Raw genomic sequence first — 26802 nt, 5'->3', positions numbered from 1 at the left:
AGTGACTAATGGGAGTAACTGGCACCAGCCCTATCACAATAGCCGTTCCTTACCCTTTTCTTTATACAGCACCTCACATTTTTATGTACTTGGTTTACTACAATTTTACATGGTGAGATTTCATAGATAGACCATGAAGACTGAAGTCCAAAAAAAAAAAAAAAAAAAAAAAAAGATACTAACAGATACTAAAGGAAATGACCTGTAGGGAATGTGTCATGACAAAAGGAGTTTTTTGTTTGCTTTTTTGTTTTTTTTCTGTTTGTTTTTTGAGCAGAGTAATAATGGAGAAAGAGAGAAAAGAGCTGGCATTTCTTGAGCTTCTAAACATGTAAAAGCAACTGATGCTTAACTCATTTAACCTGCATAACAACGATTTTATAACTGAAGTTCAGAGAGGATATTTAATCTGCCCAGGGTCACACAATAGGGCCAGAATTTGAATCCAAAGTTGCTCAAATCCAAATTCTTCTATTAGAATACATTACAAGAAAAGAGGGGGAACCTAAGGAGACTATGAGAGTTAAAGTAACACTGCATCACACATGGGACAGGAGCAAAAGGAAAAATAAAGGTGATGGATGATGCAAAGGAATTTTAGTACACTACAGAGATTTAGGGAGGAGGTGGTGGTTGCGAGGTTAAGAGTTCCTGGGTGGCCTAAAACAGTATTCTCTAACTTAGTGCATATCAAAATCATCTGCAGAGCTTGTTAAAAACACAGACTGCACACCTCCCACCCCAAGTTTCTGATTCAGTAGGTCTGGAATGAGCCCAGAAACTCGCATTTCTAACATCAGCAGGAGATGCTGATGTTCCTGGTCTGAAGACCACACTTTGAGAACCACTGGCCAAAGATCACACGACAAACACATTCTGATGTATCTACACCTCTCACTCTCCCTCTGTCTCTCTCTCTCTCACATACACCTTACCCCGTCCAAAATAGTACCATCTAACACAGCTGCCAAATTTAGTTGCTCTAGGAATGACTATAAATTCAGCAACTCTTTGTAAATGAACTATACTTCAATTAAAAAAAAAATTGGGGGCTTCCCTGGTGGTGCAGTGGTTAAGAATCTGCCTGCCAATGCAGGGGACATGGGTTCGAGCCCTGGTCCGGGAAGATCCCACATGCCACAGAGCAACTAAGCCCGTGTGCCACAACTACTGAGCCTGAGCTCTAGAGCCTGCGAGCCACCACTACTGAGCCCACGTGCCATAACTACTGAAACCCACGTGCCTAGAGCCCGTGCTCGGCAACAAGAGAAGCCACTGCAATGAGAAGCCCATGCACCGCAACAAAGAGCAGCTCCCACTCGCCGCAACTAGAGAAAGCCCGTGTGCAGCAACGATGACCCGACACAGCCAAAAATAAATAAAATGAATAAATTTAAAAAATTAAATTAAATTAAAAAAATTTTTTTAAATTCAGTAACTCTGTTAGGATGACCATTACAGCAATGGTCCTTTGCCTTCAAGGAGCTAAGAGAAAATGACCAGCCCAGCTTCTGCCTCAATTTTGAGAACTCAAAAGAGACAAGCATAAAAAGGAATCAGAAAAGCATGCAGAAAAGAAAGAGTGCTAGACTTCTGGGAAAACACTAGACTAAAGTTAAAAAAAAAAAAAGAGTTCTTTCTTGTCTTAGTTTTAAAAGGGTTACATCTGCTAAAAAGAAAATTAAGAAAACAATCCTACTTACAACAGTGTCGAAAAGAATGAAATACTTAGGAATAAATTTAACCAAAGAGGTGGAAGGTTTGTACACTGAAAACTATAAAACACTGCTGAAAAAAATTAACGACACAAATAAAAAGAAAGACATCCCATGTTCATGGATTGGAAAACTTAACATTGTTAAAATGTCCATAATACCCAAAGCAATCTACAGATTCAATGCAATCCCCATCAAAATCCCAATGGCATTTTTTTCCCTTTTTTTTGCAGAAAGAGAAAAAAAAATCCCCAAATTCATATGGAATCTCAAAAAGAGCTCTGAATAGCCAAACAATCTTGTGAAAGAGGAACCAAGCTGGAGGCCTAACTTGTCCTGGTTTCAAAACATATTACAAAGTTATAGCAATTAAAACAGTATGGTACTGGCATAAGGACAAACATATAGACCAATGGAACAGAATAGAGAGCCCAGATATAAACCCTTGTGTGTATGGGCAAATGACATTTGACAAGGGTGCCAAGACTACACAATGAGGGCAGGACAGTCTTTCCAACAAATGGTACTGGGAAAACTGGCTATCCACATGCAAAAGAATGAAGACTGTCCATTATCTTATGCCACAGATAAAAATTAACTCAAAATGGATTAAAAATATAAACATATGACCTGAAACTATAAAACTCACAGAAGAAAATATAGGGGGAAAGTTTTATAACACTGGAATAGGCAATGATTTCTTAGATACTACACAAAAAAACCCCACGGGTAACAAAAACAAAAACAGACAACTGGGACTGCATCAAACTTTTAAAACTTAAGCAAAGGAAACAACAGAATAAAAAGGCAATCCACAGAACAGGACAAAATGTTTGTAAGCTATTTATCAGATATGGGGTTAATATCCAGAATACATAAAGAACTCCTATAATTTAATAATAACAACAACCAAAAACCCAATTAAAACATGGGCAAAGGACTTGAATAGACAGGTATCCAAAGAATATATACAAATGGCCAACAAACATATGAAAAGATGCTCAACATCACTTATCATCAGGGAAATGCAAATAAACCACAATGACATATCATCTCATGCATGCTAAGATGCCAATCTCCAAAAACAAAAAACAAAAAAAAAACCCAAACAGAAAGTAACAATGTTGGCAAGGATGTGGAGAAATTGGAACCCTTGTGCACTGTTGGTAGAACTGTAAAATGGTGCAGCTGCTATGACAAGCAGCATAAAAGTTCCTCAACAAATTAAAAATATAACTACTGTATGATCCAGCCACTGAAAACAGAATCTTAAAGAGATATGTGAACACCCATGTTCATTACAGAATTATTCACGTAGCCAGGATGTGGAAGCAACCTAAAGGTCCATCCACAGATGAATGGATAAAGAAAATGTGGTATATATACACAACTGAATATTATTCAGCATTTAAAAAGGAGAAAATCCTGTCATATGCTACAACATGGATGAACCTTGAGGACATTACGCTAAGTGAAGTAAGCCAATCACCAAAAGACAAATACTGCATGATTCCACTTATATGAGGATCTAAAGCAATCAAACTCACAGAAAAAGAAAACTGAATCATGGTTGCCAGGGGATGGCGGTAGGGGGAAATGAGAATTGTTCAATGAGCATTTCACTCTTGCAGGGAGAAAAAGTTCTAGAGATCTGCTGTACAACTACGTGCACAGACTTAACAACACTGTACATTTAAAATTTAAGAGGGTAAGTTTATGTTTTTTTATCACAGTAAGAAAAAAGACCCCCCAAATAGGTTACATTTGCCACCAGAACAAAGAAAGGAAAGGATAAAAGCCACCTTGCTGAGGTGAAGTGATCCAAGGAGACAGCAGGGAGACAGAGGAAAATTGAGCAACGTATATGAACATGTGTAGGGGAGGAAAAGAGGCAAAAAGATTCAAACTCATACTCGGATGCAGCAAAGGAAAAGAGCACAATGTTAACAAGCTGCAATTCTCCTTCTATGACAAGGTCATACTTTCAGCCTTTGATTCCTTTATTATTACAAGTTTCTACTCTTGCTCTAACTTGATTTTAATTTTCTGGCGGGTGACATCCAAATCAATCGGCCTTTTCACTGAAACCTACCCCTCTGTCCAAGGCACTCCGCTCACAGGGAGAGGTGGGTGCAGCCATCCTTGTCCAAGATTTCACATAGTTCATCATGAAAGGAAGGTTACTTTCATACTGCATAACCTGACATGACAGAGGTCTGCTCACTGAATGGTGCCCCAGCCAGCAAATAAGCTTGGCACCCCCACCTTCCCTCTTTGGAAACAAAGGAGGAGTTTATTAATTGTTGCTATTAAAAAGTCAGGCAGCTTTTCAGGTGAGGGGGCTGTCAGCAAGTCAGCCTACTGCCAGCAGGGGAGCCCTTTATGCGTGAATTAGGCAGGATGGGTGGGGTAGAGGAGAGAGTACTGCCATGTCCAGTGCCTCCCCCTGGTGGAGACAAGGGGTAGGGAACTTAAGAAGACCTTCCTGAGCTGATGAATGCAATGGTAACCAAAACGTAATTGGAATTAAGCAGGAAACGTAAATGGATGAAGTCAGCCCAGTGCAGACTAAGGCACAAAGAAAGTCCACACCTTGACTAAAGGGGCAACAACTACTCAACTCCTGCTGACTGTTATTATGTGGGAATGTAAGCCAGATCTAATTTTTTTTTTCCAAGAGAATCCAGAAATCGGGATTTATGTAGAAAAAACTGAAATTTTTAGTGACATTGTGAGGGCCAAACAAATGTACCTGAAGGTTATTTTCCAATCTCTGGGCTAATATAACAGGCCCACCTGCTAAAGCCAAATTTGCTCATGTGAACACACTGTCAGGAGTGCTTCCAAGAAGGAGCAGATGATGTACTGGATCCTCCTCCTCCCCATAAATATATAAGAAATCCTAGAGGAGGAGGAGAAGCTACCTGCACAGCTCTAATGGGCTGGGACCGATTACAATAAGCAAAATATATTATGCAAACAGAACCCCATACACCTGGTGTTATTGTCTTAGCAAAACCTCCAACACATCCTTTAGAGCACTACTCTGAACAGATAACAGTAGAGAAGGGGATCTGAAGGGGGGAAAATGAGTACATGGGAAATTGCTCCAAATATATTTACAGTACACATAGATCCCACTGTAGTCCCTGTGGCACTCCAACACTCTGAGCTGACAGAAGCGATTACATATTTTCAAGTTCTCAGTGTGTATACAAAGCACACAGCCTGCTCTACACCATTCAGCCCCAGACAGAGGGATGATGGGGGATAATTTAGATCAGCCCAACAGGTGTTAATTTGACCTGCAGTGGGGGAAGGGCTGCCTGTCAAGCATAATGCCTGGAGGACCTGGAGGCTCACACCCTCCTTAACACCAGGGCAAGCCTCCTCACTTGCAAACAATTCCCAAGACAGATATATAGCAAGGTTAGAAAACCTTGCTTCAGGGCAGAAAGCAGAGGAAACGAGAAACTCTTCATGCACTTAAGCCTGCTCTTAACCGTCAAAGAATCTTACAAGAGCCAATACTCAGGACATCTAGTCCAAAGTACAGAGAGAGACAAGTGCAGGGGTCCCCTCCCTACCTCCCTCCAGGGCCTCCTTATCATAATGCCTTTTATTACTATAGCACCCAACTCTCTTCCATTCCAAGTCATATTCACACAAAGCAGGGATTGGCAAACCATGGTCTGTAGGCCAAATCTGGCCTACTGCCTGTTTTTGTATAGCCCATGTGCTAAGAATGGTTTTTATATTTTTAAATAGCTGAAAAACATCAAAAGAAGAATATTTCATGACACGTGAAAATTATATAAAAATCACATTTGTGTCCGTAAGTAAAGTTTATTGGCACGGAGCCATGCTTATTCACTTACCTATTGTCTATGGCTACTTTCGTGCTACAATGGCAAAGTTCAGTATTTGCAACAGAGACCATATGGCCTACACAAAGCCTAAAATATTTACAAACTTGCCCTTCACAGACAAAGTCCTAGTCACTGAAACAGAGGATACAACCAGGGATCACACTCAGAATTCAGAGGCTCAAATACAGAGTGACTTAGTTGGGCAGATGAGCAGGGAAGGGGAAAAAGATGAACAGCAATGGTACCCTCTCTTCTACTCTACCCTCACCCTCATATTGCCAAAGAGAGAAGTGGGCTTTCTAACTATCCCCGAAAACAAATAACTTAAATATCTAAATGTTACTGCCTTATGATGGGGCAAGAAATATCTGGACTCTCTCAATCATTTAACAAGGCCAGGAGGACTAGGTGGCCCAAAGCCAGTAAGTAAGTGAATGTCAAAGATGGAACCACGTCTCCCTCATACAAGGCTACTGGAGAAGAAAAGTACATGAACACCTCCAGGTGGCATATGTTAGAAGTCCTTCTCAACCTCGAGGATCAGATTCCTGAAAAACCCGGTGGTAGGATTTACAACTAAGAAACGTCAGACCTTATGGGAGGGGAAAAAACACAGGATTAGGAGTCCTAATCTATGAAATTATGAATATCTATGAAATTATGCTCACTAGAATAGAAAATATCATTTTATTCATTTTAAATTAGTAATAGTGAATACAATTAATTTTTACCATTAACAATGTTCATACTCTTCAGCCCCAGCAATTGTAGTTCTGAAAATTCATCCTCCTCTAGAGACACCTGCACAAGTATGCAAAGATGCTACAGCCCTGTTTCTGCACGCAAAAACCAGAAACAATACAGATTCTATCAACAGAGGACTTGTTTAATTATGGTGCATCCAATTGTTGGAATGCAACGCCATTGTTAAAAAGAATGTAGTAGATCTATACACATCAACATGGAAAAATGTCCATGACATATTAAGTGACATATGTAAACGGTGGAAGAGTAGATTTAGTATGATCCCATTTTTATAAATAAAAAAAGTGCTTTCGTTTGCAGAGAAAAAATTCTGAAGTTAACACACAAATTGCTAACAGCGGTTAGCACTGCAGAGGTTAGCACTATAGATAGATAAATCACATTTCTATGTTTGAATTTTTACAAATGAATTTGTATTTGTTTTGTAAGCAGACAAAACAGGCATCTCAAAATTCCATTTATGATACCTTGCTGACTACAAATTTTTCAGGCTCTCCCTTCCTCACAGTTTTAATAACATGCTGTCATGCTTGGGGGATGGGGGTGGCTTTGTTGCAGATAATATGTCTGCCAAGAGGCTTTATTTCTTTATTTATTTGGCAACTGTTCATCCAAACATTTAAGGCCCTTCTAATTCTGACACAATCATTGACTCCCGCCTTCTGGTTTTCACCACAGAATCAAGACACAAATTAATCTAAAAGTGTGTGACGTTGGCCTAACTTTAATTTATCCTATTTAGCAGAGCCTCTTCAGTCTATTGTCAATCAGCAGCCACATATGGTCCTTTTAAAATATAAGATCATGCTACTCCACTTCCCAAGGCTTCCCAAATCACTCAGAGTAAGATGTAAAATCCCTTAAATATCTTAGAAGGCCTGCATAAATCTAGTCCCCATTACCTCTCTAACTTCATCTTCTATCACTCCATCCTTCACTGTGCTCCAATCCAATCAGGGATTTTGCATTTGCCCTTCTCTGCCTAGAATGCCCTTGCCCCCAATGTATACAGAGTTTACTCCCTTACTTGCTTGAAGGAAGGAAGAGGTGTCTGCTCCAATGTCACCGTACCAGACTTCCTCTGATGACCCTATTTAACACTACAAACTTCCACCCCAGAAACACCTACATTTTCAAATATTTTTCTCCACAGAAATTAACACCATCTGGCATACTAGATATTTTATTTATATGTTTATTTTCTTTCTCTCATTAGAATAGGAGACTTCTTGCTGGTATTTAAATAGTATATGGTACACAGTAGGTACTTAGTAAATATCTGTCAACCTTATGAATGAATGAATCGATCAATCAGAGTAATTATTTCACCAGCCCAATTCCCAGGGTTATAACAAGAGCCACGCTCCCTCATAGGAGCTTCCTGCTTTAAGGCCTGGGTTTATCTTCCCCCTCGGCTTCCCTTACTCTTAAAACTAAGCTGCTTAATTCTGCCATCAGCTTTGTCTCCTTTCTGATTTCTCAATACCTGGTTCTCTCTTTTCCCAGAAGGAACAAGTCATGATTTGCCCATCCACATATTAAATTCCCTTGGTTAAGGATTCTTCCCTATTCTTTGTCCTCAAATCCCAAACTTCTGAGTAAAAACTCAAAAGTTAGGAAGGGCTTATTTTAATTTGAATATCAAAAGACAACGAGTCCACCAGTTCTGGGGGGGCATAATTAGAGGTAAAGCAAAACTCGTTCTTAATATAAGGATCCTGCCCCCTGGGGTGGGGGGAACAAACTAAAATCATTTCAAATCTAAAAGAGATTCATTCTAGGGCTTCCCTGGTGGCGCAATGGTTAAGAATCTGCCTGTAGGGCTTCCCCGGTGGCGCAGTGGTTGAGAGTCCGCCTGCTGATGCAGGGGACACAGGTTCGTGCCCCAGTCCGGGAAGATCCCACATGCCGCAGAGTGGCTAGGCCCGTGAGCCATGGCCGCTGAGCCTGCGCATCCGGAGCCTGTGCTCCGCAACGGGAGAGGCCACAACAGTGAGAGGCCCGTGTACCGCAAAAGAAAAAAAAAAAAAGAATCTGCCTGTCAATGCAGGGGACACGGGTTCAAGCCCTGGTCCGGGAAGATCCCACATGCCGTGGAGCAACTAAGCCTGTGTGCCACAACTACTGAGCCTGTGCTCTAGAGCCCACGTGCCACAACTACTGAGCCCGCACCCACAACTACTGAAGCCCGCGTGCCTAGAGCCCGTGCTCTGCAACAAGAAAAGCCACCTCAACGAGAAGCCGGTGCACTGCAATGGAGAGTAGTCCCGCTCCCTGCATCTAGAGAAAGCCCGCGTGCGGCAACGAAGACCCAACGCAGCCAAAAATAAAATACATTAAATATATTAATTAAAAAAAAGATTCATTCTAATAATGCTCAGATCCCCAAAATGAAAAAAGATGAGAACCTATTTTCCTCAATCCCCAATCATCCTACTTCTAAGAAAGTTCAGTGAAAGCTTTCCAAAGAAACTAAAAGAAACATAAACCACCAATGGGAAACAGAACCATCACATCTAATTTGGCTTATTCACATCTAATTTGAACTTTATCAAGATCAAGTATTCCATCATTGAGACTGCAGAGTATTTAAGAAGAAAAAAAACAAAACAAAAGCACTGACTGCCAGAGATATTAATATCACTGAGATGCCAAGCCAAGACCAACAAAATGGTCTCAAGAGGAACCTGCAGATGATGCTCAGGAGTGTGCAGGCCCTGAGTCATCAGTGGGAGCCAATATGAAGGACAGCTGACCAGGTGCATTAAGACTTATTACAGCCCTCAGCAAAACCAATACACAAGCTAGAAACATGGCTCAATGATGAAACAGCAGAGAACAAATTTTAGGTCACCTGAGCTCAAGTTATAGAAGGTGTCTACCACGTACAACTCTAGTTATGCTACTTCATTTATTCAACAAGTACTCACTGAGCCAAGAACTCTCTAGAAGACTAAGGATGTGATATAATGATTTTTTTTCTCTTTTACTAAGAAAGCCAAAAAGGATATACACTGCATACTGAATCACAGAGGATGTAATTTCAATTCCATTTGTTCAATATGACTAACATTTATTGAGCACCTACTATGTGCCAGGTAGTATTCTAGGTACAGTAGGGATACAGACACAGTCACTGCCTTCAGGGTGCTCAATGACAAAAAGAGAAACAAATATTTCTGTCATGGGTGCAATACTACAAGGAAGTATCTATATGTAGTACACAAACAGCAAAGAAGAGAAAGTGATCATTTGGGGCAATCAGAGAAGGTTTCCCAAAGGAAAAGGGGACCACTGTGTTAGGTTCTGAATAATAAGCTGAGTCTACTCCCCATCCAAAGAAACTGGGAGCGATTTTAGATATATAAAACCCTGTAGACTCAGGTCAGTGGCACAGAAGAACTACTTGAGATGGAACCTCATCCATATTACAATCATGCTGAGAAGACTGGTACTTTCCTAATTTCTACTTTGCCTTCTCCCTCTTGTGGACCTGCGACTAGCCCCATGGACATAGTCATTCATGCATTTCCTTCCATCAACCATGTTCTGCTGTAGCTCCAGGGAGAATCCCCATGTGACTAGAGCTGAGGGATTGAGGGCTCAAGCAAGTTAGCTGGCCCATGAAGCCTCAAGAGGTTTCAGGCTGCTCCAACAAAGCAATTCCCTCACAAAAGTCTTAAAAAAAACATAGAAATCTCAGAACTTCCCTGGTGGCGCGGTGGTTAAGAATCCGCCTGCCAACTCAGGGGACATAGGTTTGAGCCCCAGTCCGGGAAGATCCCACATGTTGCGGACTAACTAAGCCCGTGGGCCACAACTACTGAGCCTGCGCTCTAGAGCCCAAGAGCCACAACTACTGAGCCCGCATGCCACAACTACTGAAGCCCACACACCTAGAGCCCGTGCTCCGCAACAAGAAGCCACGGCAATGAGAAGCCCCCGCACGGCAACGAAGAGTTGCCCCTGCTTGCTGCAACTAGAGAAAGCCCGCGTGCAGCAATGAAGACCCACGCAGTCAAAATTAAATAATTAAAAAAAAAACCATAGAAATCTAATGAGGGCTTTCAATTCTAACTTTCGAGGTTCTGGGTCAAATTTTATGCTTGTAACCATGAATGTCTTCTCCAATCTTCACCTATCATAAGGGAAAAGTACAGATCAAGAGATGTCTGTTCTCAGAACACACTTGATCTTAGTAAATACTTCAGACACAAGGCCTTGTTACCTATCTGGAGAAGGAATGCAGTAACAATTTTAGTTAGGGAAGATTTAGCCCAAATTTGATACCCCAATTGTTGAGACTTTAACAGTGAACTTCCCTAACTGGGATCACTTTAAAAGGACTAATCAGGACTTCCCTGGTGGTCCAGTATTTAAGACTCCGTGCTTCCAATGCAAGAGGTGCGGATTCGAGCCCTAGTCGGGGAACTAAGGTCCCACATGCCTCGCGGTGCAACCAAAAAAATATTTTTAAAAATGATAATAAATAAAAGGACTAATCAATGCGGTTCTACGGCAAATAACTAAAACAGTGTTTCTCCTGTATCCCTAGAAACATCATGTTGATTACACTTACCCAGTGACAATAATTAGAAATGATCTATCAGAGCTCCAAATTTTTAAAAAGGAAGTTAACTGAAGAGTCCCCTCAGGCAATGATCTACAGGAGCAACAGAAGTTTTGACAGAGAAAACTGATGTGTGAAAGCACTAATTTCAAATGAAGAGGAGGAAAGAGTGCCCTCTTTAGGACCCAGGAGTTTGACTCCCATCTTTGCTACAAGCACCTCTTTAAAAAGTCACTTCCCCTCTCTGCATCTAAGTTTTCTCATCAATTAGAAAAAGAGACAGAGACAGACAGACAGACACTGGACTAAATAAACTCTAGGTTTTCTCCAGTTTTAAGATGCCATTTAAATAATTTCTTTTTTTCCCTAATACCAGCCTTTCAAGGCCACAGGGACCCTGTTGCAAGAAGCCCCAACACCCTCATCTTCTCCTGCTAAGTCCTGGGCTATCAGACCCCAAAAGAAGCTTCTCATGGTGAAGCAAAGGGCTTGCCATCCAAGTTATAAACTGTAACCTAGAGTCAGACTATATAGAGACAGTCACCTTCTACTGCCCAGAGGCAAAAGGAGATAAACTGTGCATCACTGTTCAGCAACATAGAGCTACACTGAAATATACACTTTTGCTTCATATTCTCACTATCTGAAAACACTATAGATTATATCAGCAACACCAAGGATCAAAACATGCCTCCTTAGTCCATCTCCTACTACAAGGCTGAAGAATAAACCCCCTCCCTTCAAGTAGACGTGCACACACACAGTAAGGACACCTTCTCTTCCCTGCCAGCCTAGCCCAACAGTGACACCTGCTGGGGAAATCCAAGCAAGGCCGCTCATCAGCCAGAGAACACTGGACCTTCAGAAGGTGGTAGAAGATGCCGATTAACACAAGTATATATTAGTGATTTATACCAGAATGCAGCCCCTCAGTTTATGAGGAAGTGGTGGCCCTTCTTTAATGGGTGTGCACTTAGAATATTTTACAATATACCTCATTTTTGATAGGATGTAAACCCTCGTGGTACACCTCATTCAAGCTCATCTGAAAAGCAACTCCATAAATAACGTAACCACTGGATTAATATACTATTTTACAATGAGAACTGTGCATCTGTATATTTTAAAATTTAAAAAGCGTGTGTGTATATATATATATATATATACACATATATATATATAATTGTTTACAGCAAGATGACAAGGGACTTCATTTTCTACAACATAACATTTCTAAATGCTTGAACTTTTTTATTTAAACCACAAACACATACTACTTTTTGCCTACAAAAAATTCTGATAGATCCTTAATAGTTTCTGGGTTTTAAATGGCCTACTTTATTAAGAAGTGACTATTAATATATTAGTCACACGTGGCTATCTACATTTAAATTAGTTAAAATTTAAATGTAGTTTCTCAGATCACACTAGCCACATTTCAAATGCTCAATAGCCACATGTGGCTGGTAGCTACTATACTAGATGGCACAGATATAGAATATTTTATTAGACAGAATTGCTCTAGAGAAACATACTGGAGTATTTTCAGACAAAATTATATGATGTCTGGGTGGCTGGGAGTGGGTAAGGGATACAGACGAGTGTTGAAAATTTTTGAAGCCAGGTGATAGGTATATGGGAGTTCATTTATACTACTTTTCTTTTAATTTTTATATGTTTGAAGATTTCCATAAGAAAAAGCTAAAAGAAAAGAAAAACATAATAATGGTTCATCTAAAAATGAGATTATCACTTTAAGAAATACACCATGGGGACTTCCCTGGTGGTAGAGTGGTTAAGAATCCACCTGTCAGGGGCTTCCCTGGTGGCGCAGTGGTTGAGAGTCTGCCTGCCGACAGAGGGGACACAGGTTCGTGCCCCAGTTTGGGAAGATCCCACATGCCGCGGAGCGGCTGGGCCCGTGAGCCATGGCCGCTAAGCCTGCGCGTCCGGAGCCTGTGCTCCGCAACAGGAGAGGCCACAACAGTGAGTAGGCCTGCGTACCGCAAAAAAAAAAAAAAAAAAAAAAAAAAGAATCCACCTGCCAGTGCAGGGGACACAGGTTCAAGTCCTGGTCCGGGAAGATCCCACATGCCACAGAGCAACTAAGCCCGTGCGCCACAACTACTGAGCCTGCATGCCACAATTACTGAAGCCCACGCACCTAGTGCCCATGCTCTGCAACAAGAGAAGCCACCACAATGAGAAGCCCGTGCACCACAACGAAGAGTAGCCCCCACTCGCCTCAACTAGAGAAAGCCCACACGCAGCAACAAAGACCCAACGCAGCCAAAAATAAATTAATTAATTAATTTAAAAAAATACACCATGGAGGGCAGCCTAGAAAAATCTTTAGTCACGCACACTGGAGTTCAAATCTCCACTCAGCAACCTACTGTGTGACCTTTAACAAGAAACTTGACTTCTCTGAGCCACTCCTTCCTCAACTGGAAGATGGGAAATTTCATACCTGCCTTGTACAGAGTTACTGTGGAAATTAGAAATAATTAATGCAAAGCTAGAACACAGTAGTAGGCTCTCAGTAATTGGTATCTCTAATTATTATCAAACAACAGTTTTTAAACAACTCAGGTATTTCTCAGAACAGCAACACATGAAGAGGTCCTGCTAGAACAGAACAGACAGAGGCTGACCACAAACCCACGGATGCTAGTGAAACAGGCACTGGTAGGCTTTTAGAGCAATAACTGAAGATAGTCCTTTATTGCTACCTTTAATAAACTTTTTGAATGCCTACTATATGTCAGGCACTATGCTTGCTACGGTCTCACCTCTCTTGACAAAAAGGAAGAACAGAGTCTCATGCTCCTGATATGGGTCATTATGCAAGGCAAAGTATTCCAAAGCTGGGAATTTAGATGTTAATCCAGAACTGGCCTCAATCAAACGGGCAGAGTAACAATCTCAGGTACCTCGTCTGTCTTTCATATCTGACCAAGTCTCCCTTGGTGTTCACGTTACTAACTGCCCTTAAGTAACTTCTTATTATCCTGAATTCATCATGCCCTTTCCTCCCTTAGCATGTGCTATACCCCCAAAATAAAAAGGTCTTTCCCTTTCCCAAATCCTACCCATCTTTCAAGACTTATTCTTGTAAAGACTTCTTTGATGATCCTTCCCTTTCTCTGAAATTAGACTACATTTAATCTCAGTACCATACAATGAAGCATTCGGCTCATTTACATTTTTTATGTAATTACATGTAAATAAGTCTTGCCTCTACAACAACACCGTATACTGCCAGTGGGCAAAGACCAGGTATTATATACTTCTTTTGTACTCCTGACAGTGCCTAGCACAGTGCTAGAAAAAAATATATAATTCAACAAATACTTATTAACTGGGTAACTCTCTAAAGCATTCTCCCAAAATAACAAGTACATTATGTGCACAATCCATATTCCCACCCTTGCTAGAAGCTTATGTCAGAGAAATTTCAGTAGCTTCAACAGAGGATGTAATGCACAGCAATATGCTGTTTGGATCCAACAAGCATATTCTGGGAGTTGGTGATTATGCTAGATTTGACCTTTACAGAATTACAGAAAGAAGTCCCTAATAAATCAAGATAGATGCGCACACAGCCATACACGGAACATGTGGTGGGCGATCAACTACACCCACTCTGTTTCTTCCATGAAAGAGTTGCCTGGGATGCCAATCCAAGTATGGAGAGGCCTTCCTTCTATGAATTTCTTCTTCTCCACCTCGAGGTGAATGTCCATCTGGAAGATCTACTCAAAGAATCTTAACTAAGCAACTAACTTGCTGTCCAAAAAACATATATCTCTAAAAAAAAAAAGTTTCCTTGACATATATATGTACTATTTTCTTTTCCTTTTGTCAAGTTGCAATGTTCCAAAAGATATGGTTTCAGAATTTGTCCAAAGCAACACAATCAAAGACCCAATACACTAATCTGTCCTAAGCAGGATTCTCTTTTACTACTTTTTCCTAGTCTCTCTGGGACATTTTGTTGTTTCACAATAACCAGTCGTGCACATACAATCCTTGGAGAAGGCCAAAAAGCAGAGCAGAGGAAGTCAACGGTTTTACCTCCTCATGCCTCCCTAACCTCATCTACAACTCTCCTCCAAGGCTAAACGTCACATGAGCTTAGCCAGAAAAGGAGCAAGCTGAGTCACCTGACTCATACTGCCAGGCCTATCCTCTTTCCGCCACCAGAGCAAGATTTTCCAAGAAGATGCAATGGAAGCTAGGGAAATCAGAACCAGATGCATGATGCATGGATCCCAGACACTCCAGATCCAGCCACAACACCCACAGGACTGAAGGAAGAGATATCAGGAGGAAAGTAAGGGATACAGGAGAAGACAGGAAAGCATCTGCTCACCTCCTGAGTGAATCTTCCTCGGAGCTTTCCTCAGCCATATCCTGATGTAAGGCCTCCTGCGACACAGTTCCAGATCTGCTGGACTGGGTGTAAATTCGTTCCCAGTGGCCTGTCTCCTGGTTGAAGGCCACCCCCACAGTCCTCTCCTCCTGCGGGCTAGCAGAGCTGCTCAACTCCAGCCTGCTGGAGCTCGGCGTTTGGCCCTCAGTCCGCTCGAGAGGTGGCAACTGGCTGCCACTCGAGGGCATGCCCTCAAAGGTACTGGGGACCTGCCAGGAGGAGCTGGCTTCGCCAGAGGAGTAGTTAGGTGCGCTTCTTTCCCAGCGCAGGGTATCGTTGTTGAAGGTCAGGAGATTGTGGCAAGCGCGGCAGCGGTTCAGGTGGCCACGGGACAGGTTGGAGTTGTTCTCGCTGCTGTGCGGGGTGGGCTGATGGGAGGGGCCTGGCCTCTCGGATTCAATGTTATTGTTGAGCATTTCCTGGGCCTGTTGGGCCTGGGGCGCTTCCCCACTCAGGCTCTGGTCCAGCTCCTGAAGCCGGTCATACTCCAAAAAGAAGCGTCTCAGGTCACACTGAAGCTCATGGCGAATGCTGCCTGAGTTGTTTTGGCTGGAGCCAGTCCCTCCATCTGACTCAGCTGCCAACCCTGAAGCTGGAAAACCCCTCCCTTCTGTGGCTGAAGTGTACACAGATGCTTGAGAGCCACCTTCCTGCTGTCTCAGCACAGACAGCAAACTCACCGAAGAGGCACTGGTCCTGGGCGGGGGCATGGATTCCGCCTCAGAGCGGGAGTTTAGACTGAGCACTGTCCGGGTCCACTCAGATCCTGTCAGCCCGGGAGCGATTTCTCGGTGATACCTAGAAGGGTGGCTAGACAGAGGGCCTCCCAAAGAGCGACGGGTGGGACCCAGACTGAGGTTGCGGAGCGTGTTGCCGGCAGTGCTGCTCTGGACTGTACTGAAGGCAGACGGCCGGTTCAGGAGGCCCTGGTCCTGCTGCGCTGATGAGGCCTGCTCCGGGGGATGGAAGGGCTCGGTCTGTACAAAAGAAAAGGAAGGGGTAGTAGCCCTGGCAGGAGCAGGGGGGACACTGTCCTGGTGTGGCAAGAGGGAAGGAACTCGAGTGCCAGAGCAGCGGCTGCAAAGGCACAGGATCCCAAGGTGCTGGCAGCACTCGGCTGTGGGGTAACTGACCCGCTGTCGGAGCCGGATGTAAGCGGAAGTCCTGGGACGCTCCGTGGAGGGCTGAGGGGGAGGCGGTGGGGGTGAGGGGGTGGCAGAATCTTGCACTGTGCTTTGCTCTCCCACCTGGATGCCAGAGGAGCGGGAGGACAGCATGTGCAGGAAATTGTGGAGGAGAGGCGTCCGGCGCACTGGCTGTGACTGCAGGAGGGCACGCTGACGGTAATGCGATAATTCTGTTCCGTCTATGGGGATCTCTGGTTCGTCATCACCCTGCAACGTGGACCAAGGTGGGGCGGGGGCAGAGCCAGGTAGTTAGGTAGAACTTGCAGGTAAATCAAGAAAAACTACTGATAATCATCCAAGGAAAACCTTTCTAGAGAGGCAACAACTCCATCCTTGAAGTACTGAGAACTAACTGGTTCCAGATTCAGAATCGTCATATGGTATTAAATTATTCACTTCCAATTAGCAACACTTCTGAACGAGTACAGCTGGCAAACCAATTCTGTTACGAAAGGCATTTCCATGACATGGAGGCAGTAAGGCGAAGCAAAATGTCAACCAGCCAGAGGCACATGAATGACAAGTTATCCAACACGGCCTGGTTACTTCTACTGGGACGATCACTCAGGGGTTTCAGAATGGACTCCCCTGTCACGATATGGCTATAACTTTGAATACAGTCTGAAGCTAGTTTTGAATCTTGACTGGAAAGAAACACTTGGACATTGAAAATTGAAGTCCAATATAATCAGAATTAGAGCACTAGTTGAGAAAATAACCCACAGTTTAGACAGAGTTGAAACTGCTGACTAACTTACCTGCTGATTAGAGGGGTTAACAATTGCTGTGAGTAAGTAGTGTCCAAGAGGATCAAATCTCACCAGACTGAAAGCACAGAAGAAAGGGACAGAGACACAGAAAGAGAAATTATGTTAACCGAGAAGAGGAAACCTGTGAGAAAACGTCTGGAAATCATTACTGACAATTGTGGGATCACCGAGGTATCCACTTAATGCTACAGACTTCCAAAACTTTCAAACAGATTAAAATAATAAAGCTCAATACTTCTTCTTACGTCCTCACACTTGCCAGAATAAGGGAATACGTGTCACAAAAATAATTTCAAAAAACACCTGGGGGCTTCCCTGGTGGCGCAGTGGTTGAGAGTCCGCCTGCCGATGCAGGGGATGAGGGTTCGTGCCCCGATCTGGGAAGATCCCGCATGCCGTGGAGCGGCTGGGCCCGTGAGCCATGGCCACTGAGCCTGCGCGTCCGGAGCGTGTGCTCCGCAACGGGAGAGCCACAGCGGTGAGAGGCCCGCGTACCACAAAAACAAAAAACAAACAAAAAAAAAACACCTGGGATTCCATCCCAGGAAGCAGCTAGCTACATGAAGCACACAGCTGCTCATGTCTAAGAGCCCATCATAATAGTAAAGCAGAGAATGCTCCCATACTCTGCCACAGGTTCAGGTCTCCCCTCACACAGCAGCTACACTGGCAAGAAGCATGAGTGCTGGTGACAAGGAACAGTCTCAGCATCAAGTGACACAGCTGAGACTAGAAAATTAGCTAATATCCAACTGCGATACCAAGAGGACCAAAGGAAAACAAGGCATCGACTTTAATTCAGGCAATATGTGCGCTGATTTTGAAGGCTAAATATGTAAATATCTACTAGCAGATTGGATACGTATCTACATCTCCGCTTTCCATTGCCAGAAAACCAGGGATGAGCAATTTACCCACCAAGCTACCCACCACCTGAATACCTTTCAGGATTATTAAAAAAAAAAAAAGGCTTTATACCAAACCAGATAGCTTTGAACCTAAAAAAGATTCTAACAGTCTACAGAGACCAGAAGATGAGGCCAATATGGAACAGCTGAAATGAACAATATGAACTGCTTCCTGGCTGATTAGCCAGATGCTTAAAAAGTAGGAAGAGCCATAGGGATAACACCCTGCCCTGAGCAGGGATAATACGGAGATAATAATCTGTCTCCTGAGGTGTAAGCACGGGTAAGTGCTCTCTGCCATGCTAACCCTATGCCAGACATTGCTGGTGGGCAGGGCACTCACCGGACCCGTTCCATCTCACTAGCTGTCTTCACCACGGCAAAGGGCTCCCGTCGACTCCAATCCCAGAAGTGGATCTCATTGGCAGTAGCAATCAGCAGGAGCTGAGCCGTAGGGTGGAAAGCCAGGGAGGCGATGGCATTGTTGCTATCTGTGAACCAGCTTTCACTGCCACCCTATGAATGAACAAATCCCAGACATTCTTAGGTTACAAGCTGCCAGCAGACTGAGATGTCAATTTCAAAAAAAAAAAAAAAAAAAAAGGGGGGGGGTCCATTTAACATAAAACGACTACTTGTAGGGCCTATTTTAAGTATGTCCTCTGAAAACGACGTACAAAACCAGTGATCTGGCAAGTGTCACCGACTTTATCAGAAAAACATTAGTGTCAGCTCAGTTTTGCCATCTACAATCCGTAAGCAATGAGCACCCGCACAGCTCCTGTTTCTGTAGCCTGTGAAAACTCAAGCTTGGTGCATGACATGGTGCACAACTACCCACTAGCCAGTCACCAGGACAAGGGCACATTGCTTTGATGATCATGATCAGAATACAGTACAATCCTTGATCTAAAACAAGAGAAATCCATCCTGAAGACGTCTTAGAGTGTCCTGTACTATGTCACAATGGGCAGACAGTTAAACAGGGTGTTCATCTCAGAATGGAGGGCTGTCGGCTAGACTCCCTATCAGTAAGTAGGCAATGAGTACTGAGTAAGTACTCAGATATAGTCCTAAGAACCTGGCTAGTCTCTCCTCCAGAGTTAAGAACCCAAGGGTAAACAAGTCTCTGCATTTAGAATACCAAAGAAAAGGAAACACTTACGTGTAAATCCCAAATCCTAACCTCCCCATCTAGGCAGCCAGAAGCAATAAGGCCTGAGATGGTGGGATGAAAAGTGACACACCATGGAGTGCGGCGGTGTCCAATCAGAGAGTGAACGCACTTGCCTGTCTTCACCTCCGTGATATAGATATTATGGTTTACATGGGTGGAGGCCAAGAGAGTCCTAGGGAATCAAAGAGGAGGAAGTAAATGTGAAGCATGTGGGAGGGTAATAAACTTTATCAGCTTTGGACAAAAATGAAAATTTTTGAAAATTTTATCATCCCAACATGATAAAAACTACAACTTGGGCATTACAACCAACAGAAACATTCTCATCTTTAAAAGCTTTTGACTTCTCCATTCTGTCCCCAGATGACACATAACCCCTTCAGAGAATATTTTTTCCAGCAGGGAAAACTATCACACTATTGGTGGCCTATTTCACACAGGCAAAGGTTTCTTATTGAGAAACTTTCCAAGTTTTGATCCTCGACGTTCATAGACTCCTTTGCTTATTCCCATTATTTTTATGGTTAGCACTGCTCATCTACTTTCTTTCCCTTTCTGATAACACTGGCAAAGCTCTGTTCATTCAGTGCTTCAAAGAGCCTTTAGGGGGCTTCCCTGGTGGCGCAGTGGTTAAGAATCCGCCTGCCAATGCAGGGGACACGGGTTCGAGCCCTGGTCCGGGAAGATCCCACATGCCGCGGAGCAACTAAGCCCATGTGCCACAACTACTGATTCTGTGCTCTAGAGCCCGCAAGCCACAACTACTGAGTCCGCGTGCCACAACTACTGAAGCCCGCGTGCCTAGAGCCTGTGCTCCGCAACGAGAGAAGCCACCGCAATGAGAAGCTGGAGCACCATAACCAAGAGTAGCCCCGCTCGCCACAACTAGAGAAAGCCCGCGCGCAGCAAAGAAGACCCAATGCAGACAAAAATAAATAAATAAAATAATTTTTTTTAAAAATGAGCCTTTAGGGATTTGACTTGGAAGATCAAGCTAGGCCAAATACACAGAAAGCAATACTGTCACAAGTCTCAGGTAAAGTTTAGGTAAGGACTTGGTGGTACCTGTCTGGGCTGAAGGCCAGTAAAAAGGTAGAGCGTGGACTATCCGGCAGTTCTACTCTCTGAGAAACAAACAAACAAAAGTTAGAATACATTATTTATAAACTATGGCTCACTCTATCTCAAAAGCACCAAACCATTCTAGACTAGTATTTACAGTGTAAGCTTAAAAACTGGAGACAATGATCAAGCTACAAATTGAGAGATAAATCTAAATTACCTTCAGGAAAAATATCTAGCTCTAAAGAAAAATGATATTTCTAGCCCATTATGCTTCCAAATTTATTAAAACCTTCCCCCACAAAAAACCAAGTTAGATATATCAATTCTCCTACACAAAATAAATTGTACCCCAACTCTATGTCATTAACCCATTCTAAGGCCCCATTCTACCGTCACCCCTACAACTCCTATGTGATAAACACCCATTTTTCTCACCTTGCCCTCCCATTTCATCCACCGGGTTTTATCTTCCACCAGCTCCTGCAGAAGTCGCTGAGCTCCAAAGGTCCGAGTGCCCCGTTCTCGCCCCCAGAGTATCCGGACAGCATTCTTCTCTGGAACAACCTTCATGGTCCTCAGTAGCCACTGTCACACCAGGCCCGGGAAGAGAAGGAGCGAGCAATAGCTCTACACGCTGAAGCAGCTAAAATGAGGCCATTCAGGTCCTTGTAAGTTGCCTTCATGGAAATCTAAGGTATAGACATTAATGTCAAAGAACATCTATTCTGCAGTCAGAGAGGGTCCCACTGCAAATACGATTCTAGCTCAAAGACGAAAGTACTGTTCTTTTCATATTTAATGACATCTTCTCAGAAAAGACCCTTCTCCCAGAACTTTTCTTCCAAGAATATTTCATCCTTAAATTCCTCCCATATCCTCCATAGCTCAGCCTTATATCTAAAGAACAGACCATTGTCTAAAGGAGTTATTCTTTTTATCAGGCAGTAAGAACTTTTTTACTAACCAAAAGGTCTAAAACCCTGTCAAAAACAAAACAAATCACAACACAATATCTGCACTCTGGGGACTTCCCTGGCAGTCCAGTGGTTAGGACTCCGTGCTTCCAATGCAGGGGTCACAGGATCAATCAATCCCTGGTCCAGGAACTAAAATCCTGCATGGCACATAGCACGGCCAAAAAAAAAAAAAAAAAAAAATCTGCACTCCCCACTCTTTGCCAAGCTGCTTCCCTAGTTGCTAGTTGTCCTCCTTATCACTTGGGCAGCCTCCAAACTAAAGGACATGTAACCTATTTTAAAAGGCTATTACTTAAGGTATGGTCCTTATGCAGCAGTTTCAATTCTATCTCCTACCTAAAAGCCAGTGCACAGAACCACTTCAAGGTACCTTTCTCATTCTCTTTTTCTCTTCCCCACTCAAGTTCCAGAATAGAGGATAGAGGAAAGAGAAGAAAAAATTTCAATTCCTTTTTCTTATCCACTGCAAGCCTTAACTGTATAAAACTGTCACAAAATAAACACAAATTCTACTAAAATGTCAAATAGCAGCAAAATATACACATGTGCAACAATTAAAGAATTGTGGTCCCTCCAAACAATGGAATATGCAGCCCAGTGAAATGGCATTTGAAAAGAATACGTATATAAACCTCATTCATTGCAACATTGTTTCTTCAACTATATATTGAAATAATTCAAATATACAGAAAAGTTGAAAACAGTAGAATAAATACCAACTACTCACCACTTAGACTCAAGAATTGCTAATATATTGTCAAATTTGCCTCATTTATCTCTATGGATAGAGATATATAAGGGTTGTTTTAATTTTCCTAAGAACCATTTCAGCAGGCATTGAGATACTCTAATCCTATATACCTCACTGTGCATCTAAGAATGAAGACATTTAACTTCATAACCACAATACCATTATCACACCCATTATCATTTGTGCCTTTAATACACCAAATACACCAAAAAGTGTCTTTTAAAAAATCCAGGGCTTCCCTGGTGGGGCAGTGGTTGAGAGTCCACCTGCCGATGAGGGGGACACGGGTTCGTGCCCCAGTCCGGGAAGACCCTACATGCCGCAGAGCGGCTGGGCCCATGAGCCATGGCCGCTGAGCCTGTGCATCCAGAGCCTGTGCTCCGCAACGGTAGAGGTCACAGCAGTGAGAGGCCCGCGTACCGCAAAAAAAAAAAAAAAAAAAAAAAAAAAAATTCCAGAACCCAATCAAGGTTCAAGCAACGAATTTGGATGTTATGTCTCTTTAGTCTCTTTTACTCTAGAATGGCCTCCAAGGTTTATTTTGGTTGGTTCTGTTTATGCTTATTTGTTTGTTTACAACACAAGCTTTTTAAAAAGACCAGGAGAGTTGACTTGTTGACTTTCAGTTGACAGTTACATCCTAGTTTTGTCTGATTATTTCCTCACAGTACCATTTAGCTTGCATCTCTATCCCTAATACTTCCTGTAAACACTGACTAGATTTAGGTTGAGAGGCTTGGGCAAAAATGCTTCTCAGGTGATGCTACCTATGTACCTCATCTCATGATGCAGCACATCATATTCTCAGACTGTTCCATTTAGTGAGACCTGGTAAATTACATGATCATCTGGCAAAACATGATCACTTGGCTGAGTCTGTAACAGCCAGAGCTCTCTTTATAAAGGTGTATTTCCCCCTTTACAACTACTGATCTGTGGCTAACGTTTGGCACCATGTGAATATGCTGTTCCTCTTCAACCTTTTGCTTAATCGTTTAGCAATCACTGATGGTTCCTTTTTAAATTATTTCATTTGGGGGCTGGAATACATTGATTTTCCAATTCCATCATTATTTCTACATTTATTAGCTGACATTCTTCTGGAAAGAACTTTCCCTTAATAACTGAAGCAGAGTAAATGCTTAATTTTTTTCCCTTTAATTACTACTTCTTATTGTTTGTAATAGCAAAAATAGGGCACAACCCAAGTCTCTAAAGGGGACTAAATGACTAATCTACAGTAAGGAAGATTCTTTGGGTACTGATAGCAAGAGATCTCCAAGATACATTGTTCAGAGGAGGAAAAAGCAAGGAGCAAAACAACATATATAGTAAGGCTAACTTTTGAAAAAGAGGAGAAATTAATGGTCACTTATTAGGGGCTAAAGGGACAAGGTAAATGGAGACAAAGATAGAAGCTAGACTTCTCAGTGTTTTTGTTTTATGTCATTTTTATTTTTGAAATTATCTATTCAAAATTTATTTTAAAAATATTTAATAATGTGAAAAAAATACATATTAAGTGAAAAAAACAGAATAGAAATTATATACACAGTATGATCCAAATTTTTTTTTAAATCTTTACGAATAATGATAGAGGCACTTCCCTGGTGGCACAGTGATTAATAATCCACCTGGGGGCCTCCCTGGTGGCGCAAGTGGTTGAGAGTCCGCCTGCCGATGCAGGGGATACGGGTTCGTGCCCCGGTCTGGGAGGATCCCATATGCCGCGGAGCGGCTGGGCCCGTGGGCCATGGCCGCTGAGCCTGCGCGTCCGGAGCCTGCGCGTCCGGAGCCTGTGCTCCGCAACGGGGGAGGCCACAACAGTGAGAGGCCCGCATACCGCAAAAATAAATAAATAAATAAATAATCCACCTACCAATGCAGGGGACACGGGTTCAAGCCCTGGTCTGGGAAAGATCCCACATGTTGCAAAGCAACCAAACCCGTGTGTCACAACTACTGAGTCTGTACTCTACAGCCCGTGAGCCACAACTACTGAGCCCGCATGCCACAACTACTGAGCCCACATGCCACAACTACTGAAGCCCGTGTGCCTAGAGCCCGTGCTCCGCAACAAGAGATGCCACCGCAATGAGAAGCCCACACACCGCAACGAAGAGTAGCCCCTGCTCACCGCAACTAGAGAAAGCCCGCACGCAGCAATGAAGACCCAATGCAGCCAAAAATAAATAAATAAATAAATAAATAAATTTTTAAATCATAAAAAAAAATTATAGAAGAGAAATATAAAAAGTATTAACCATGGTTCTTTTGGGGTGGCAGGATTATAGGTGACAATCATAAGAAAAGGCAGTGTTCTTCTCATTTTTTTAATTTTAAAAGTAATAAATGCTTATTGTAAAAAGTCAAACAATAATCAGCTCTTTACACTTCATGAAAGGCTGCAATCTAAAAAGTACACAACTAGATGCATCCAAATACAGAAGGAAATATATTTATCGCCTGTGCTGAAATGAGTTTTCTCCCTGGAATATTAAAATTTAAAAAGTCAGAAAGATTCTACAGAGAAACATAATTCCAAGTTCCTAGTCACATACAGCACAAAGTTCCCTAAAGATTGACTGAGGAACACTCTAGCCTGTATTCTTGTAGTACAGCTCTCATCCCCCAGTAGCCTACAATATAAATACTATGTACACACTGAATATGTCAACACAGTGCAGGCCAACCTCCTGCATAAACTAAGGATGAACTAACTGGAAAGAAATAATCTCCTTGGTGACCCTGACAACTCATGGTTTAAGACCAAAAGTCTGGAAGTGAAACTGCCACAAATCTGAATAATTACTAACCAGGAAGGTGGCAGAAATACAGTTCCCATCCATTCACCTTAACCCTTAACTGAGCCTATAATTTTTTTAGAGCCAATCATTCTTTTACCTAATATAGAGAAGTTCAGCAGAAATGAGTTTTGAGGGTTCCTTGACCTATAGTGCAACATTAAAAGTACTTTTAAACCATTTATAATCTTATAAAATGTGGTGAACACAGCAGCAGTCCAATTCCTAAAAAAAGTCTGACCTTCTGACCTCGTGTAACTCAAGAGGAAGAAAATATAGGTCACAAACATTGGATGATTCAGAAAACTGTGATGCAGTCTGAAGTTCCTACAGGAATCAGAAGGACGAGGGAAGAGCTGCTACAAATACCAGTTATCAAGAAAATTCAAAAACTAAAGCTCAGGATTACTGAAGAGCTTGTCTACCAATTCCCAGAGACCTAAACACACCAACAGTTCAAACAAGAGAAAGTCTGACTGATGACAAGAAGTCAAAGGAACTAAAACAACTGCACAGTCTCTCTTTTGTCTGAAGAAAAAATATTTGCTCTGTTTCTTTAAAAGGATAAGGGGCCTTCTCCTGATACACTCCTTACAGCCACCCGAGAAGAAATTTTACTTTGTTCTCCATAAAGAACAAAAGGAGCTAAATCAAACTGCAGTCAGGCAGGCCTGTTGCTGAGGAGGAAGTGCCAGTCAAGTGTGTTTTTCATTCCTCTTTTTAAAAAGGAGGAAGAAACAAGTTTCCCAATCTGTCCCTTAAACCAGATTGGGACAAAGGGTGCCAAGAAGAGCCTTTGTGATACCATTACACAGGCCCCCGGAATCAATCCTCAATCACCAAAAGCCTTGTGCACGTACAACCAAAGGGCACGACTGGGATATGTACATAACACAAATATTATTTGTTATTCCACCCCATTTCTAACCACCCCCCCTCCATAATATGATGATCACTCTAAAAAGATGGGAAGATAACCACCTTGAAAGGTTTTCTCTGCTTAATTCTAGGACAAAATTATATTTAACGAGCACTAATAAAAGTCACCTAGAGATTATGCACAGCCCAGTGGAAACTAAAGTCAGACTTACAGGTTCTCCTTGCAATTTGATCACCTTATGCTAGCAATTTCACTCCAGCTTCAAGCAATATGACTTTGGACAAGTTATTTAACCTCTTTGAGACTTTCCTGCCCCCTTTGTAAATAGGAATTGCAATATCTGCCTCATCAAGTTGTTGTGAGGCTCCAATAAGAAAAGTGTGGTGAAAAGAAAAAAAGAAAAAAAAAACACAAAAAGAAAAGTGTGGTGGGGCATTAAGACCACTGCTGTTATTGTTGTCATTATTATTGAATCCTCTTTGGGGTTCACCATGGTTTCCCTCACCAAACAATATGGCCAACTAAAACCTCTGAGACCTGAGATGCCATGATTCCCAAGAGTAGCAGATTCCTAAGAAACATTTCAAAGGCTGTTACCAGACAACAAAATAAAAAGTACTCAGGGAAAGTACTGTACTCATTTGTGTGGCAAAAATAATTAAATGAGATTTGGGCTATCTCTACATAAAAAGTGAATTAAAAAACAGAACCAACAACTTAGAGCTATATCTGCAAAACCTGGCTAATAATTCACACCCCAAATCCTCCCTACCAATAGCATTCCAGGGGTGTGAATCAGAAAGTTATTAGGCCTGGAAGCACTGTTAAAATGCAGTCCAATGATCTCATTTATTTGAGTAACTGCATCTCTCTCCACTTCACTATGCCCATGTAGGCAAAGTCTAAGAGTCAACTCAGCCATGTAATAC

At 42.4% G+C, this 26802-nt stretch overlaps 1 protein-coding gene across 23 annotated transcripts in view; it reads right to left on the bottom strand.

Moving 5' to 3' along the window:
- Nucleotides 1-26802, bottom strand: part of AMBRA1 (autophagy and beclin 1 regulator 1) — a 177449-nt gene that overhangs the window by 126602 nt on the left and 24045 nt on the right. For 21 of the 23 annotated variants that reach the window (XM_060104074.1, XM_060104079.1, XM_060104073.1 and 18 more), the window contains 6 exons: nt 20897-21150; nt 20462-20520; nt 19385-19568; nt 18563-18735; nt 17300-17366; nt 15295-16748 (listed from right to left, as the gene is read on the bottom strand). In XM_060104074.1, coding sequence (XP_059960057.1) covers nt 15295-16748; nt 17300-17366; nt 18563-18735; nt 19385-19568; nt 20462-20520; nt 20897-21031 — 2072 coding nt within the window. In that variant the 5' untranslated portion in view covers nt 21032-21150. The remainder of the gene's footprint in view (nt 1-15294; nt 16749-17299; nt 17367-18562; nt 18736-19384; nt 19569-20461; nt 20521-20896; nt 21151-26802) is intronic. The other 2 variants (XM_060104096.1, XM_060104097.1) reach the window with 1 other exon arrangement.

Source organism: Mesoplodon densirostris, chromosome 7 (assembly GCF_025265405.1).
Source record: "Mesoplodon densirostris isolate mMesDen1 chromosome 7, mMesDen1 primary haplotype, whole genome shotgun sequence".
NCBI classification, from domain to species: domain Eukaryota; kingdom Metazoa; phylum Chordata; class Mammalia; order Artiodactyla; family Ziphiidae; genus Mesoplodon; species Mesoplodon densirostris.
This window is presented reverse-complemented; position numbering and strand designations above follow the sequence as displayed.